Source organism: Anas platyrhynchos, chromosome 2, assembly GCF_047663525.1.
Source record: "Anas platyrhynchos isolate ZD024472 breed Pekin duck chromosome 2, IASCAAS_PekinDuck_T2T, whole genome shotgun sequence".
NCBI lineage: Eukaryota > Metazoa > Chordata > Aves > Anseriformes > Anatidae > Anas > Anas platyrhynchos.
Genome location: NC_092588.1, coordinates 149,043,513 through 149,059,564, shown reverse-complemented (window position 1 = coordinate 149,059,564; position 16,052 = coordinate 149,043,513). Strand labels below are relative to the sequence as shown.

The following is a 16,052-nucleotide window of genomic DNA, read 5'->3' as shown; positions in this document are numbered from 1 at the left end:
CTACCAGCAATACAGGGCAGATCACTTTCTGCACAGGAAGCCAGAAGTGGGAGCAGAACGGAGATTTTGCAACTTCCATGAGAAGATTTAAGCACTTTACATGCTTTAGGGACTGCACTGTCAGACTCCTGCATTTTCCCAAGGGTGGTCTATCAGTATGAAACACAAAAAGGCTACACAACTGTGCTCGGCAAAAAGCCATCCTCAAGTAATGTGCTCCCAAGTAGAGACTTTCAGTCCTGCTGTGTGCCTGGCGGTGCTTGGTTGCTTCCATGTGCACACAAGATAAGGGATGTCAGAAGGAGACAGAGTGAAATCCTGTATGTTCCTAATGGAAAACCAAATGCCCCATAGCTTCTCCTGCAGGCTACTGCTCGCACTATGTTTCAGTAACCTTCCCTGGCAGTTCTAAAGACAGAGACATTCAAGAAACAGGCAGTTTCTGTAAATAAATTTATAACAGAGGAAGAAGGTGGTTGTTGGAGTCAGGACAGGGCCCAGACGCGCACCAGGGCTTTGTGTACATGAACGCATGGCTGTGGATATGACTGCAAGAACAAATTCTGAAGCACTGGGCACATTAACAGTTGCAAATAGTCACTGGTGGAGGGACTTTGTAGTACCCAAGGTATGGAAAAGGAAAAGCAACTGTTTCAGCAAGAAAAAAACGTCATTTGTTTTATTTTCTGATTGTTTAACTAAGGCTTTTTTTGTAGTTCTGAGGGCTTCACAGACTGAACATGTCAGATAGTGCAAGCCAAGAGACACAGTGCCAGCCTGAAACTAATCCAAATTATGTGCACAAACCCTTGGTAGATGAGGAGAAACCTCTTACCTCCGTTTGCATCTGTGAGCTCTGTTCTTCGCAGGAACCCCAGATAGCCAGTTCGAGCCCAAATAGTCTGTGTGTCTCCAAAGCTGAGTCTTGAATTGAAGTGATCCGATTGCAAAGATTCGTCTCCATATATGGTAAAATACCCACTGGCATTGTGAGTGCTGTGAACCCATATCTAAGTTAAAAGCAATTATACTGGTATTAATTAAAGTAGCTTTCCAGAACAAAGCATTATTGAAAATTCTTGATGCAAATATTTTTAGTCATAGCTAGATAATACACATAACAGCAGATAATGCCTTTTAACTGTTTCTGACCCATTTACAGGCATGGTCATGACCCAAATCTGACCTCATTGAAGTCGGAGTGTAGATCTGAGCTGCGCCGCTTGGAGGGGAATGCAGCAACCACAGCTACAGGGACACCCTCCTTGCAGCCCTCCAGCCCCAGACCTGCACAGCCCCCTTGAACTGTGCTAGCTCTGAGCTCTGCTTGGGCTATGGCAATTTTAAGAAACTCCTTGGGACACAGCACTCTTTGCATAGTTCCCCATGTCTGGTTCAGTGAATTTGCTCCAGCGGGGCATCCTTCATGAATACCAGACAGACAGATACCTCCAACAGCACTGGTGCAGTGGGATTGTTTACAACATTAGAAATAGGATTGAAATTATTTTAAAGGTAGTGAGTGGCCAGGCACCTTTACGTATGGAGAAGGATTCATTTCATCAAACTCAAGGTATCATGGAAATATTCCAAATTCATAGCAATGAAATCTTCCAAATGAATCTCACAAATCAGATTGTAATCTTAATTATGACTAAGCAAATCCTTCATTTTGTTAATTAGAACTTTAATTGCTCATTGAAAATAACATTTTAAGCTTTTTTTTTTTCTCTTTCTAGAAACATAAAATAAATTGGAAAAACATATAGCCTTGCTCAACTCAGCTAATGAGAGCACTTCAGTGCACTGAAGCACAGTGATTATAAAGAGAATAACACTAGAAACCCATCTAGCTGAAATTAGACTAATCAATAAACTTATTTTTTCATGTAAGTTTTCATCGAAATTAGTCAAGCATGAAGTAGAAAATGTAGTTAGAGAAAGCCGATTTTTTTCAAATTCTTTAATAGACAAGTTGTTATTAGTATTTATCAAGTATGTTCCTAATAATTTTAATAATGGTATGAATATCGTGCTACACACTTCATATACTATAAAGGTCTTTATCATTCACAATTTTTTAACCCGGCATTTAATAAGATGTATTACAGTAAACCATTAGCATACATGCTGACAGCTTTATCCCTGCAATTTAGTTCCAAGTACACAAAGGTGAAGTTTTCATGACTCACCTCACCAAGATGAGAATCTCCTAAGGGTCCCTTTGTTTCTGGATTAGCAATAATGATACGTACTCCTGGCAGGATCTATTGAAAGAAAGCATGAAGCAATGAGAAAGCAGATACTTGTGCAATCATGTGCTAACTTCCTCACCAAAAACAAACAAAAACATTTTATAAGAAACTAGAAGACATCCCTAAAAAATTAAAGTAGACATACAGAATAAAACACTAAAATAGCCAATCAATATAATAAATTTTGAGATATTTGGGAAAGGCTACAAAACCCCTTTGTAAAAGCTCTTCCATCATTAAAAACTTCTTAGAAATCAAACGTTCATCTACAACACAAAAATCCTAACAAATGGCTCCAATTCTTTCTGACAGTACGTACCAGAATAGAAAAAAAAGCCCTGTTCACATGAAACTTTAGTCTGAAACAAAAAGAAAGCCCTGGAGGCACCATGTGCTCTCTTAAGAACAAGGCTCTTGCCAGTGACTTCATGTAACGGGCTACAGAGGTGGACAGATGTTAAACCCTAAAATAGAAAAGGGACAGCCTGTCCCCACAACGATACTGCCCACCACGCCGGGTCCCTCTGCAGATGGTCGGCAGCCATCTGTGAGTAAACAAGTGAAACAATGAAAGTCTCAGATCGGTTCTCAGTGGAGATGGATCCGCATCGATAGAACTGCCTGTACTAGTGGTGCACTCGTTGCCTGTTTGTGGAGTGAGATGCAGGGTTTGGGAGAGCTGTAATAAATCAGTTACTGCCACTGGGCTGCAACTCCATCAGCAAAGAAAAGTCTGCACAGTTGATAAAGCCTTTCTGAACACTACATTCATTTAAAGAAGGAAAAGAAATGGAAATTCACTGAAAATATTTACCGTGAAAGAGATGTTTAAATCTCCTTTCAGTACTTACTTTTCCTGACTCCATCAGGGGCAAACTATGTGGAGATCCTCTTTCTACTAAACGAACTCTGTAAAACACATGTAAAAATAATATGCATAATACATGGCTGCATTTATTTGATTTCCATTAACATTTATTTCTAAAAGGAAGGGTTGATGGCTGCAGAGATTAATGCTATTTTTGGAACAGATGAAGCTTATATCCTCTAGAACATACTCAGGCCCAATATTTAATCTTAGTCAAGACTTATGGCTGGGAAAATAATGAAAAAAAGATGTGCATGAACATTTGCCTATATATTAAAGTCTTCCAATGTAATTGGTGCCTTATATTTATTTTTGATAGACTTTTGTAAATGGCATTCCAAGCAGAAAATTATTCACAACAAAAGGGATCTGAAGTATTGATTTCCCACAAGAACATCATAAAAGTCAGGGCACAGAAACAAAAGCATGCGAGCTGAGTGAGCAACCACATTCCACGAGTAGCTAAGAGTTAAAATCAAAATCATTCCTAAATAGCTCATAGCCAGGCTTCAGCATGAAGTCTGCTTTAGTACTCTTATAATTATTTTCAATTGTCTGTGTTTGATAAAGATTTTATTAACAAAAAAATAAAATATCAAATGAAAAATGTTACTACTGCCGAGGTCAGACCCTTTCTGGGTGTGACTCTCTGGTCTGCTCTCTTCCTTTCTTAGGTAACTCATTTCCCCACTAAAGGAACAGCAACGGCAGCTCTCCTGGGGTGGCAGGATGGTCTGGAAGGAAATTCCTCATTTAACATTAGAAAAATACTCAGCAGGTTAGAATGAAAGAGTCTGTAAGGTCCTAAAATGGCTGATCGGCTCAGCCAGTAGATGGCAAAGAAGTTTTTGGTAACATCTAGGCATTCCTGTATCCACAGGGAGGTAACCTGAAAGCTCTAGCAGCCCATGAAACCTTAAACTTCCCACTCCTGCACGTTTTCATAATCTGCTTAATGGCTCTAAATCTGTGCTTCCATCAAATGAGCAGTTCTTACCCCTTTCCTCCCCTCAACTGTCTGAATATAAAGAAAAAAAAGCCTGAGATACCAAAACCAAATCAAACCAAAAAAATAAGAAATTAAAAAAAAAAAAAAAAGAAATGTCAGTAGAAGACAGGGCACAGGCAGGCATAGCTAGGAGTAGATGTGTGGAAAACTGGATCCAGTTAATGTGATCACAAACCTGTACTCAGTTAGGAGCAGTCAGGATAGATCTTTTTTGGACTGTTTTGCCACCTTTTTATAGCTGGAGTACTGCAGCACTCCATTTGGGGAAGGAGGGATGAGACACAGAGACCTCGGCTAAAGGTCCCTATGGGGGAAGAAGCTTTAGCAATTTCAGCCCCTAAACATAAAGGAGATGGAGAAAGATGTTCTTTTTTTTTTTTTCCTTTTTTTTTTTTACTATTTCTTTGCTCCAGAAGTTATCTAAAAGCTGTGATTGTCAAGGTCAAGGCAGGAACAGTGAACAGTGTTTTATCTGTAGTGCTGGGGAGTCTCTCAGCCTTGACGGATGGGGCAGGGCACATCACTGTGAACAGTTTCTCCCACTAAAAACATGAGTTCCCAGCAACAACCCAAGTTCCCAGCAATTTCAGAGCACTTTTCTAACTAATTTTGAGATGAAATGGATGCAAAGTGCCCTACAAGGGGTGCTGCCTGGAGCAGGCATGGTTAGGCAGCTGCAGCCTGACCTGCTCTCCTGAAGGTGCACGCATGGATCCCCTTCCATGCTCTGCCGACAAAAGTCCCAGCTGGAGCCAGAAGTTGTTGGGCTGCTGTGGGTCAGCAGAAACCCAGGAGCTCCACTGTAAGGTGTACATGCGTGGCTTAAGTCATGCTGCTCTATAAAGGGCACGTCTACATAAGGCACACTTGAAATGCTGTTCAAAATGCAAGCCAAATCATAGGTGTTTGGGAGTATGCAACAAATGGTTTGAAAATAACTCAATGCATGTTGGAAAAAAATCAAATATTGCAAGAAGCAGTTGTTAATTAATGCCTACATTTCTGCCTTTGTATATATTTTTTTTTTCTGTAAAATCTCTATTAGTGCAGAAAAAAAAATACACCTTTAACTGAACTCTTTCAAGCAACTGACATCTCTGGTTTTCAGATCTGTAGTTATAGAAAGGTGGCTGTTCCCAGAAGAACTAGTCACCATCCCAGACACTTGGTACCTCCTTTAACAGAGTTACCTCGTTCATTATTTACCAAGATTTGACAAATAGATTTGGTCTTAAAAAAGAAACAATTAAAAAACAAAACAAAACAAAAAACACAGCCATATGAAGTGGTAAAAAGGACAGTGTAACCAACGTCAGGGAATATTTTATTTGAATTTGAGATTCAAATAATTTTTTTAAAAAAATATTTTTAATACAATATTTAAAACATTAAAAAATATTTAAAATATAACATTTAATAATATTTAAAAATAATTCCATTTTGATAGCAGGAGCAAAAACACTCTGGGGCAGGAAAAGTATATCTCAAGGCTGCCCAGTTTTGTAGGGATTCTGCTGGCCTTTGCTCCCTTTCTGGCATCAACAATGTGCTGCTGAATTACAGGCCTTGTAGGAATCACATACAATAAAGCATGTATAACAAAGCTATACATTTAAAAACCAGTGAGTGACTACTGGAAATGAATCAACATTCATAATTCTGACCATCCCTTTCCCCTGTCCTTTCAGCATCTGTGCCTCCCACCTTGTTGTTATTGCTAGCACACTCTTCTAGCTCCCTTCTCCAGCAATTTCCTTTAACCTCGTCTGAATTTTAGCACATGAAGATCCAGAAGGTGCAATTTCTCAGTTTCCAATTCTGTTAAAACTCTCCCACTATGTGCTTTCCTCCTCGTATCCCCACAGAAATATCACAGCAGTGCACTAAACATAGAAGCATTTCTTGGAGGTTTTCTGCTAGGGCTCTGGTAGTGCTCAAGAACTCAGGCTCCATTTTAAAAAGCTTTGGCTAAGCTCACAATACATTTGGGAGCATGCTGTTAAACCTCTAACAGCTCTGAAATAATAAAAGATATTTTGCCACAGAGAGATTCAAAAAAAATAGAAGTGCAACATTAGATTCTGATGTTACTGTCTCCTATGTGCATACTTAATTTTAAGTGCATAATAGTCTTACTAACTCTATGGGGACTAGTACTGTGAATAAATTATGGACATTATGCAATAGTTTTTTAAAATTAGTTTTGCTCTGTCTCATCTTAAAATAATTCAATTGTTCCCACTCCTCTCCCTGGAGATTTCCATTTTTGCGCTGACAAACAGACAGCAGAGATGACTGAGAACTTCTTCACCTCCCCTCCCTCCCGAGCAGCACCAAGCCTGCCTGGTGGGCAAGAAGCAGACCCAGGAGAAATTCCACCTCTGAATCACACAGGTGATGCTGGCAAAGGAACTCAGGGCTCCTTATGACACCGTTTCTCAAAATTTAGAGTTCACAAATAATTGTAATGAGCTCCCAGGCATCAGAGCTGCAGGAAGGGCAAGTCCCGTTTCTCTGCAGTGCTCCAGCTGGTGAAAAAAAGTCTCTTACAAAGTGATTGTAGAGCCTTCCCACTGCTTCCTACTGCCTTCGAGTCACGCTGGGAAGGGCAGAAGAGAAGATGGCAGCAGAGCCAGCCTGGGCAAAGAGCCCAAAAATCAAGTGGATGGGATGAAAATGCTGCCCTTGGGCCTGAAAGCTAGTTTTGCACCTTCTGGTGGTTTGCAGCCAAGCTGAGAGGGAAAACATAAATGAGTGACCAAATGCAGGGAAAACACGGGCTTTCTCTCCCACCTAAATGTCTCACTGGGGAGGAGAGGCAAAAGATGTTTAAGAATCATTGGATTGTTATAAAGCTATAAGCAATGATGATGCACAATGAATCTGTTGTATTTATATAGAAGGGTAGGAGAGAGTGTAATTATTAAAACTTTCTTCTCTGCTACCTAAGAATTAGTCCTTTTTTTCTAAAAAATAAGAACCTGTAACTGGCGATGTGCAGTTGAGAAAGCTTCTTATGTTTCAAAGCCCAGCTAATGGGATTTAATATGAAAGGCAGCTATAACATTAATATGTGCTTAGGTTTTTTTCTTGTTCAATTTAATATATTGGATGGATTTCATCTCCTCGACTCTTACTATAGAAAACTAGGACTGAAATCTGACTTCAGAATGAAAACTGGCAAGCTACAACCAACTGGCACTGTAATAATCGTGTAATGAAGGGGATACAGAAATACAGTAACAATGTCTGTCTGCCTAACTATTTACATAAAGCTGCAAATTTTGTTTTCTATCTGGTGACAAAAGTTCTCCAAAATATGCTTCACAGCTTATTGGTATTCTCTTTAATCAACGAGTTTGTCAGCAGAGCTATTAAAGAGTGCTTTGCGAATCAGGAGTCTGGAGTGCGCAGCGTGGTAGTAACCAACATCACGGTGCCAAAACTGGGAAAACCTTCAAGCAGGGCTGTGTTACTGCACTGAGAGAGACTTCGGGCTCTGTGATTCTAATAGAGATGGAAAGAAACGATTAGGTCATCCAAGTCTCGCTCCCTGCCAAAAAAAAACTGTTCCCTGCAGTGCACTTTCAAGCGCTTTGTCTACTCCGGTTTCAGTATTTCGAATGATAGGGCTTCTTCCACTTCCCCTCGGAGTTTACTTCTCAGCTGAATGCATTTTATAGTCAAGAACCTTTTTATTGCCCTGTTTGGCATGAACTTTTTCTATCTTCCTCTTGGTATTTCTAACTGGCTCCCCACATACAGTTCGAAAGATTTTTCCACTTTTCTTGTTAAATATTTCAGCTATGGAGCTTGCCTTCCAAACTAACACTTGGCAAAACCCCACATCTTGAACTTTTATCTCTCCTTTAGAGCCATTCCCACAAGTCAAGCCATAGTAACTGCCCTCCACCTCCTTGCCAGTGTGCCAACATCTGCTGTTCTCCAGCCTCGTGCAGTAGCACAGCATCTTCCATCACCACCAGATCTCATCTCCCTGCCTAGCCTACCAACCCTTAATTTGTCTTCTCCCTCTTACCTCGAGTGGTCTGTTCTCACACCATGCTGCCTTGCAGTCATGCCAGCTTGGCAGTCCAGCTTCTTGGTTTCTTTAACATTACCTATTCTGCAGGTATTTTACTTTTTTTTCAGTAGCTGACTTGGAATGTTGGCATGCTTGAAAAATTTCAGCAACAAAAACTAAAGGAAACCAGATACGATACGATTTAAGTACAGCCTAACACATACTGAAAATACACTGAATATATAAAAATATTGATATGTGTCTCCTAGGCCCTTTCCTTGGCCACAGCCTTTCTGTGGCAGGAAGACACAGCTGATGGGCTCCTTGGTTTCATTCCAGCCTTATTCCTTAAAATTTCTTGCTGATTGTCATCTTATCTTAGAAATTGAGGTTGTGGGGAAAAAGTGGATATTTTCTTATCATGCAAGAAATTGATGTTTAGAAATTTTTATGTACTGAACTGGAAACAAAGAGGTGAAACATGAAGCCGAGTTGTAAACTGAAGCTGAAGAAAATGCTGCAGGTCAAAAAAAGAGGTTACTTGAGTTTAGTTTTTCAGTATTTTTCTTTTAAGTTAAGTCTCCAAACTAAAAATGTTTTAACAATCGTCATGAGCAAAAATTCAAAAGTTAAAGGAGGGTATTTTGACCATTTTGAAAATTTTACCTTTTTTTTCTTAAGTTCTAAAATGTCTGTCAAAACTGACTTTTCCTATTTCAACAAAATGGTCTTTCCTGGTGGAAAAAAATCTCTTATTTCATCAGAAATTTCAACCGAAACCTAATTTTAAGGCATTTGATGTCAGAGGGCATGCACTTTTGTGTAGCTATATCCCATAACCCAGCTGTGATTTAAATGGCCCTGTATTAATGCCATTATCAACACCTTTCAGACACATACCGCTACCTAAAAGAAGTCTTTGACACTCAAGACTTTCAGTGCATCTTCTCTTTTTGCAAACAATAACATATTTTTACACAAACTATTCCAGAATTCAAACGTCAATGAGCTCATTCTACCCTAAAATGAAAATATTGATCCAAGAAGAAGATAAGCTCTGCCTTTCAAGATGAAATACCCTGTTCAAATAGCCAGATCAGAGAAGTAGGAAGATGGCACTGCTGAACACTTTGGCTGAAGGGAAAATCTAGATAATGAAGAAGACTTTCCCTGCATCATCTGGTTTCCTCAAAGCACTTTTCTTCTCATTGCATGACAAATTCAGATAACAGATAAAAGACAACAGAGAGTGAAAAGGGGTGTTTTGGGGTTTAGGCAAACTTTATCCAACAAGATGAACAACCATTAAATCTTCTGTATGTCTAGGACATATTTTAACCGTTAATTTTATAATCAACAAGTTCAGTTAAAAATTGGCACTAATGCACTTCCATTATTGTAAAGACTTTCTTCACTGTAAATCTAAATTGTACTTCATGTCCCAAACTCCCTGAGGTCAAAAGCAAACCAGTTCCTATCCTTCAGATGGCTGAATAAAGAAGCAGAAAAGGTTACACAAGGACCTAAGACAATGCAAAAAGCTGTAAAGCAACAAATGTATGAATGTAATGAATATAAAGCTGTAAAGCAGAATGAGGTAGGAACTCAGGTTCAGGAAATGAGCATTCTAAATTTTGGAGATAAAAAAAAAAAGTAATAGTAATTTTATCATAAATGGCTATGGGAATATGCAAAAATAAATTTCATATTTATGTCTGTTTTTAGCTTTAAGGTACTGAAAAATGTTCAGATTTTATTATACGGGCATCACATTCAATTTGTTTAACTTCATAGATTGTGTAAAGCAAAATGCACAACTATTTAAAGTCAGTGCAGTGGACTGGGACTGAAGAATCCCGCCTGCCCCCTGGCTCTATCTCACACCTGTCATGCCCCAGCAGGCAAAACATCGCGTTTCTCTGTGCTTCAGGTTCATATCTGCAAACACAGGCATAATGCTGCTCTTAGCTTTTATCTTTTTATTTAGATTACAAGCCTCCCACGACACGTTGTTTATTGCTAATTGTTTTTATGGCACTTTTCATAATCACAGTTGTGAGCTGATGACTCTGTTTGATACAAAGCGCTTTTCCTATTTTGTAATCTTTTGTCTTCCCAGTTCTAACTGGGAAACAGAGACCCCACACATAGGGAAAACTTTAATTCTAACAAATTTGTGACCTTAAAATTTTTTCATGGAATAGAATTACCCTATTTATTGTTAACAAATGATGGAAATAATTTTATCTTCCCTGATGCAATATTTATATCCTTCATTTACACAGCATTTTGAAAAGTGAAATTTCTGAAATCAAGTCCTCCCTGATAAGGCTCCTTATCTTGCTACAAGCTTCAGGATTCACACCACCAGCTGACTCAGGGAGCAGGCACCCTGCATTTCTGGGGAAGAACGTGCAAGAAGTTCCCTCTTCTTACCTACCACCAGAGACATTTCCAGTGCAAGATGTTCAACATGTGGAGACACTTCTTTAGTGGAATTAAAACCACGGATGAACAGTCTGAAGAAAAGGCAGTAGTGCAATGAGCTGCAGTGCCACATACAGCTGAAGTCACTGGAGAGGGACCATCCTTCTCACAGGAGGCTCACTGGGAACCCTGGCTGGGCTGCACAAGACTCTTCACATAAATAAGCTCATCATCTGCAAACAGATGCTTCTAGGATATAAAATCTTCAGGAGGATATGCGAGACTTGAAGTATATTAAGAGCTACTGAATACAGCCATTTGTAAGGATATTGCACCTCTAACAAAGTTAGGGAGGGATCATTATATAAATATAGGATGCTTTTACTGTTTTTCTGAGCTCTCCTTCCCACAACCGAGTCATTCAGCATTCATACAGCCACAGGCTCTGCTGACAACAGGAGCCAAAGGAGTGCCTGAGGCTAGCAAAGCTGGAGTGGGTCACAAAGGTGACAGAGCCCAGTTCCCAGGGGTAACCACCAGCATGGCACCCACTGCTGAATTATTCATGGCAAATAACTGTCAGTGCGTGGGAGAGCAAAAGCCCTGTCTGTCCTCCTGCAAAGGCTGGCAAGAGAAGGAGAGAAAGAAAACATGGATAGAAAGCACTTAGGGAGCTACGTCTCTTACGTACATCTTGCATATACATCTCTTATAGCATACTGCAGCTAGGTCTGCAGAATTTAAAAGGCTTGCTCCAAATTTTCCATGTATTCGTTAAGCATTTTTCCCTCCAAAGCAGTTGTTTCTGTTGTGAAATGCACTCTAATGCTGCAGTATGGGAAAGCAGCACTTTTTCCTCTATTGCTGAAGCAGTAAATGTACTCTAGGTCAATGACTTTTTAATGAATCAGTGTTTAGTGGTCCATTAGATCATGGAATCACAGAATGGCTGAGGTTGGAAGGCACCTCTGAAGATCATCTAGTCCATCTCTCCTGCTGAGCAGGATCAGCTAGAGCATTGTGCAGGATGGCATCCAGGTGGGTTTTGAATATCTCCAGAGAAGGAGACTCCACAGCCCCTCTGGGCAACCTGTGCCAGTGCTCTGTCATCCTCACAGTAAAGAAGTGCCCCCCCATATTCAGCCAGAACTTTCTGCATATCCCACAATGAGGAAAACAAAGCAAAATATACTTCAGAATACACTATCTGTAAAAATCAAATACAAAGTACATGCTGTCTTTAAAAAAAGTAGAAGAATGAAAATGCCATTTTTTGGGAAGACTTTCCTGTATGTGTATGGCTAGACTCACAGCAAACTCCAAGAGGAAGAAAGAGAGAAGTATGGCTTTTAGGAAAGGAAGTGGAAGAATTTTTAACAAATACTTCTCAGAAAGGTAACCTGCCACCTTGTTTTATCAATTCCCAGCCTCCAAGACTGAAACAGACCTGGAACACCAACAGGTGTCTTGGTGCACATTACAGTATTCTCCAGCCCCTCCATGGAAATATAACTGGAATTTCTCCATTTATCGTTAAGGTATTCTATGCCGCATCTTCTTTCAAAATTCACCAGTAGAGCCAAACCTTATTGTCCTATTCCACTAAAAAGCTAATATTCTGTTCCCTTGAAAAAGACATGATGAAATTAAAAATAGACTCAAGGGAGCAAATACCTCAAGGGCCTGTCCTTAGGGAGCACAGAAATTTCTTTGTAGGACTCCCATCTAGTTGAGCCTCATAACTCAGCCTGACTGGCACAAGGAGGGTGGCTCCCATCTGAAAGTTAATGGCTGTTTGTCCCTTTCTCCCACCCTGCAACTGAAGATGATTTATGCCTGGGACCGAGACATCTTTCAAAGCTCTTAAAAGAGGTATATTTACAATTTTTGTTAAAACTCTGGATCCTCTTTTATAAATAGTGCAATCCCTTAGACAATGTTCTAGACAGTTTAGTTACCCAGGCCATTAGCTGATTTCCAAATCACTGTCTAGTTGGCCACACAGAGGCTGAGCAAGGCTCTTGGTTCATCCCTTGGTGCAGGCAGCAACTGCAAGAGAGGACCTTTCCTCCACGTCAGGCACACCAGGACTTTTCCTCTAAGTCAGAAGTTGCTATTAAACACATCATCCAGAATGAGCTTTTCTTTCTGGGAGACTTGTTTCCCAGAGATCAGAAAGAGTGCCAACAAGGTTTTTGAGACAGAAACAAAATATAATGCCACTAAAAAGCCAAGGCTGGATTTTCTCCTGAGCAAATACGTGAAGAACAAGGAAGGTTTTGCCAGTACCATGACAGACAGCTTAAACTCTCTAATGAAATTCTACAAGTTAATGGGCAAAATGCCTAAAAGCCATACACTTCTACAAAGAATCCTCAAAATCAAACTGCATCACAGCTTAGCCTACTTAAAACTTGGAGGATCTTAAGCTTTATTTTAAAGACCTCAGCACTTCCTCCTTTAAAATGGAGAGCTAATTCTACTGACTTTACAGGGGTGAAGGCTTTTCATTTCTCTATGACAATCTGTTTCTGCGATAATAGGAAGAAAAAAGAGAAAACAAAACAGCTACAGGAACAGAGGATCTTAAAAAAAAGCATAGGTAATGTGTGACACTTTAATTTTGGAATTAAAGTTACCTGTACCAGAAGATCCCTGAAGCTCAGGATGACTGGAATGGCACTGCTGGAGGTGGCACTTGACACGACACAATTCGTAAAAGTGCTTATTGCTTAAAAGTACTGATGCTTTTCTGAGGCCAGTGATTTGCCAGGTTGGTGTTTTGAACAGTTCCCCAGGTATCTAGCACTTCAAACCTCAACACACTCTACACACGGTACCTACTGAATCACAGTGTAAGGCAAAGGTGGTGAAGTGTCAAAAGGGACAGCAATAGATCCATATTACCCCTTCAGATCTCACACAGAGTCAATAATTGAGGACTGGGATTTTCTGTAACCTGCAAATGGATTCTGTGCACGGTAACCCATTACAGGAGCTGGGAAAGGCACTGCTCCCCAGAGCGTCAGGGAACAATTTTCCAGGTTTCTTTTCTGTAGCCATTGGTAGATTGCTTTCAAGTATGATTAATCAATTAATGCTTCACAAAGGTAACTATTTTATTGTCACTTGCCATTAGCATGTCCCTTTCTGACATGTTTCCCCCCAGTCTCTTTTCTCTACTACGTGACCATAAAATGGTTCTCCTCCATGCTGTGACTGTGCTACACAGCACGGCTGTGGCTGTAGCTCAGATAATTTAGCTAAGTAGCTCTTTTGTCTGGTAACCCTATAATAAGAGTATTTTTCAAGGTAGATGGAAAAGAAGTGCTTGAGAATTAGAAAAAAGCTCCCGTGGTTTTGTTGCTTGGTATTACTCAAAACAATGTATACACAACACGAAAGTTTCAATAAAATAGAGTGCAGAATGATAAACAATTGACAGGCAGGATAAAAGGCTATTTTTCTTTTCCTGCATGAAGCCTGAACTGCTGGAATACATTAAAATGAAGCCAAAGCCTTAACTGATTTCCTTTGACAGAGCCTGTATTTGAGACTGGGCTCAGTGTATAAGCAATCTATAATAATAAATCCTGTAATAAGTAACTGTTTTCACATATCATTGAAACACTACCACTGTTCTTTTATTTTCCTGGGGAACGAGACTCAGAATTTCCATCCTCAGAAATCACCATTCTCAGGGGAACAATGTCTCCCAGCAAAGCTGACAGAAGTTCAGAGCTCTTTGAACACCCCAGAAGACCACAATGAAAAATCAGATTTAGCACAGCATATAAATACATTCCTAAGACATCAAGTCTGCTAAAAACTTAAGTAATACAGGGAGCAGTTATTTTTAATTTTGGAAAGATTCACTAATTTACATAATTCCCAAAAGATGACTGTGACCCCATACGAAGACAAGACACCTATTTTTACAGACCTACTAACTGCTTGTTTAACAAATACAGTGGGAAATCAGACTAAAACAGTTTGTTTTAATGATGGAATGGGACATATTTCAGTGAAAGGTTTTGGATGCCACATGCCACATCATGAATACCTGCCAGAATAAAAAATGAGTAACTTGAACCAACATACATCCCACTGCCTCTACCTGGCCACATCCCACAGCTGGAGTTGGCTCCCTGTTTGGCGCCAGCTGTCTCACTGGGTCTATGACCATGAAACCATCCAAGCAGCTCACCATTACATGCAGCTCAAAGGGAAATGGAGTAAACCACAAAAGGGTTTAATAATTCAATTCTTCATACTGCACTGAAAAGAAACAGCCAGACTAAACTTGATGAAATTAGAATAATTCAAATGATCATTTAATGCGACTATTGCTTCACTAAAAGGAATACTGGAATTTAAAGACAGGATCAGAAGGATACAAGTGGTAAGGATGTCTGCATTTATGAAAATAGAGATAGAATCCAAAAAAAAAACAGAAAAAAAAAGAATACTGTTTATTAGCACTGACAAAGTCTTCGTTCTCGCTCATTTTTGGTACAAAATGTGGCTACAGTCCAATAATCAGCCTAAATGCAACTTGTAGCCAAAGTAAGAGAAAGCTGTCCAAGTGCATGTTAAATTTTAATACTGAAATCATTATAAATACATACACAACTTGATCAGTGGCTCTCTCCCCACTAGAAGTCTCTGATGGAGCTCTAGTCCATCAGAGCTCACAAATTGTCCCTATTAGCTACTGAACAAGGAGACTGGGGATATTTTTGCCTGATTTTGGGGGTAGTCACAGACTGAACTGAATTTGTTTGCTTTTTCCTTTTTATCCTTTTAAAACAAACTCTGATATCAATGTAGGTCCTTCCTGTTCTTCACTTTGGGCAGGACAATGATTTTCATAATTTTGTTTTCTGTGTTGATAAGGTTTTGCTACAGGAAACACTATCAGGACGCAAATGGATCTTTATCTTTACAGTGGCTGCAGGAAATTTCAGTTTTAGATCAACAGTCTCCTTCAGGCATCATCAGATGATCCTTCAGCCCACTAATTTATGAGGAAATCTTCTATATTACATTTTAAATACAGAAATGCAGAAAAAAAAATGATTTTCCTATATTAAAATTTGGGGAAAAAAATCAAAGCAGTCAAAATATCTTATTTCAACATTTTTCATGATGCTTCACTTCTTATTCACACCAACTCAGTTTCAAATTTAAGGCCATTCCAAAATTTAAACTAGCAGGCTAAATCAGTTACATTTTGAAAACAGTTTTGAATGATTTAATGGTAAGTATCTTTTAGAATATATGCAACTATACTGAAACTTTTGAAAATCTAGCCTGACATCCTGAAGAGCATTTAAAAAATAGTTTTTCCCTGTCTATGTGAAAGGAAGATTTATTTTGGAACACACATGAGGTCTAGTCTCAGTTTGATGAAGTGGCCATTTTTTCCAATTAAATTATTTTTCTACTAGGATATGACCTGCTGTTAAA

General features: G+C 39.4%; 1 protein-coding gene across 8 annotated transcripts in view; it reads right to left on the bottom strand.

Moving 5' to 3' along the window:
* Positions 1-16,052, bottom strand: part of DIP2C (disco interacting protein 2 homolog C) — a 311,738-nt gene that overhangs the window by 9,232 nt on the left and 286,454 nt on the right. For all 8 annotated transcript variants that reach the window (XM_027450454.3, XM_027450457.3, XM_027450456.3 and 5 more), the window contains 3 exons: positions 3,107-3,164; positions 2,193-2,267; positions 836-1,010 (listed from right to left, as the gene is read on the bottom strand). In XM_027450454.3, coding sequence (XP_027306255.3) covers positions 836-1,010; positions 2,193-2,267; positions 3,107-3,164 — 308 coding nt within the window. The remainder of the gene's footprint in view (positions 1-835; positions 1,011-2,192; positions 2,268-3,106; positions 3,165-16,052) is intronic.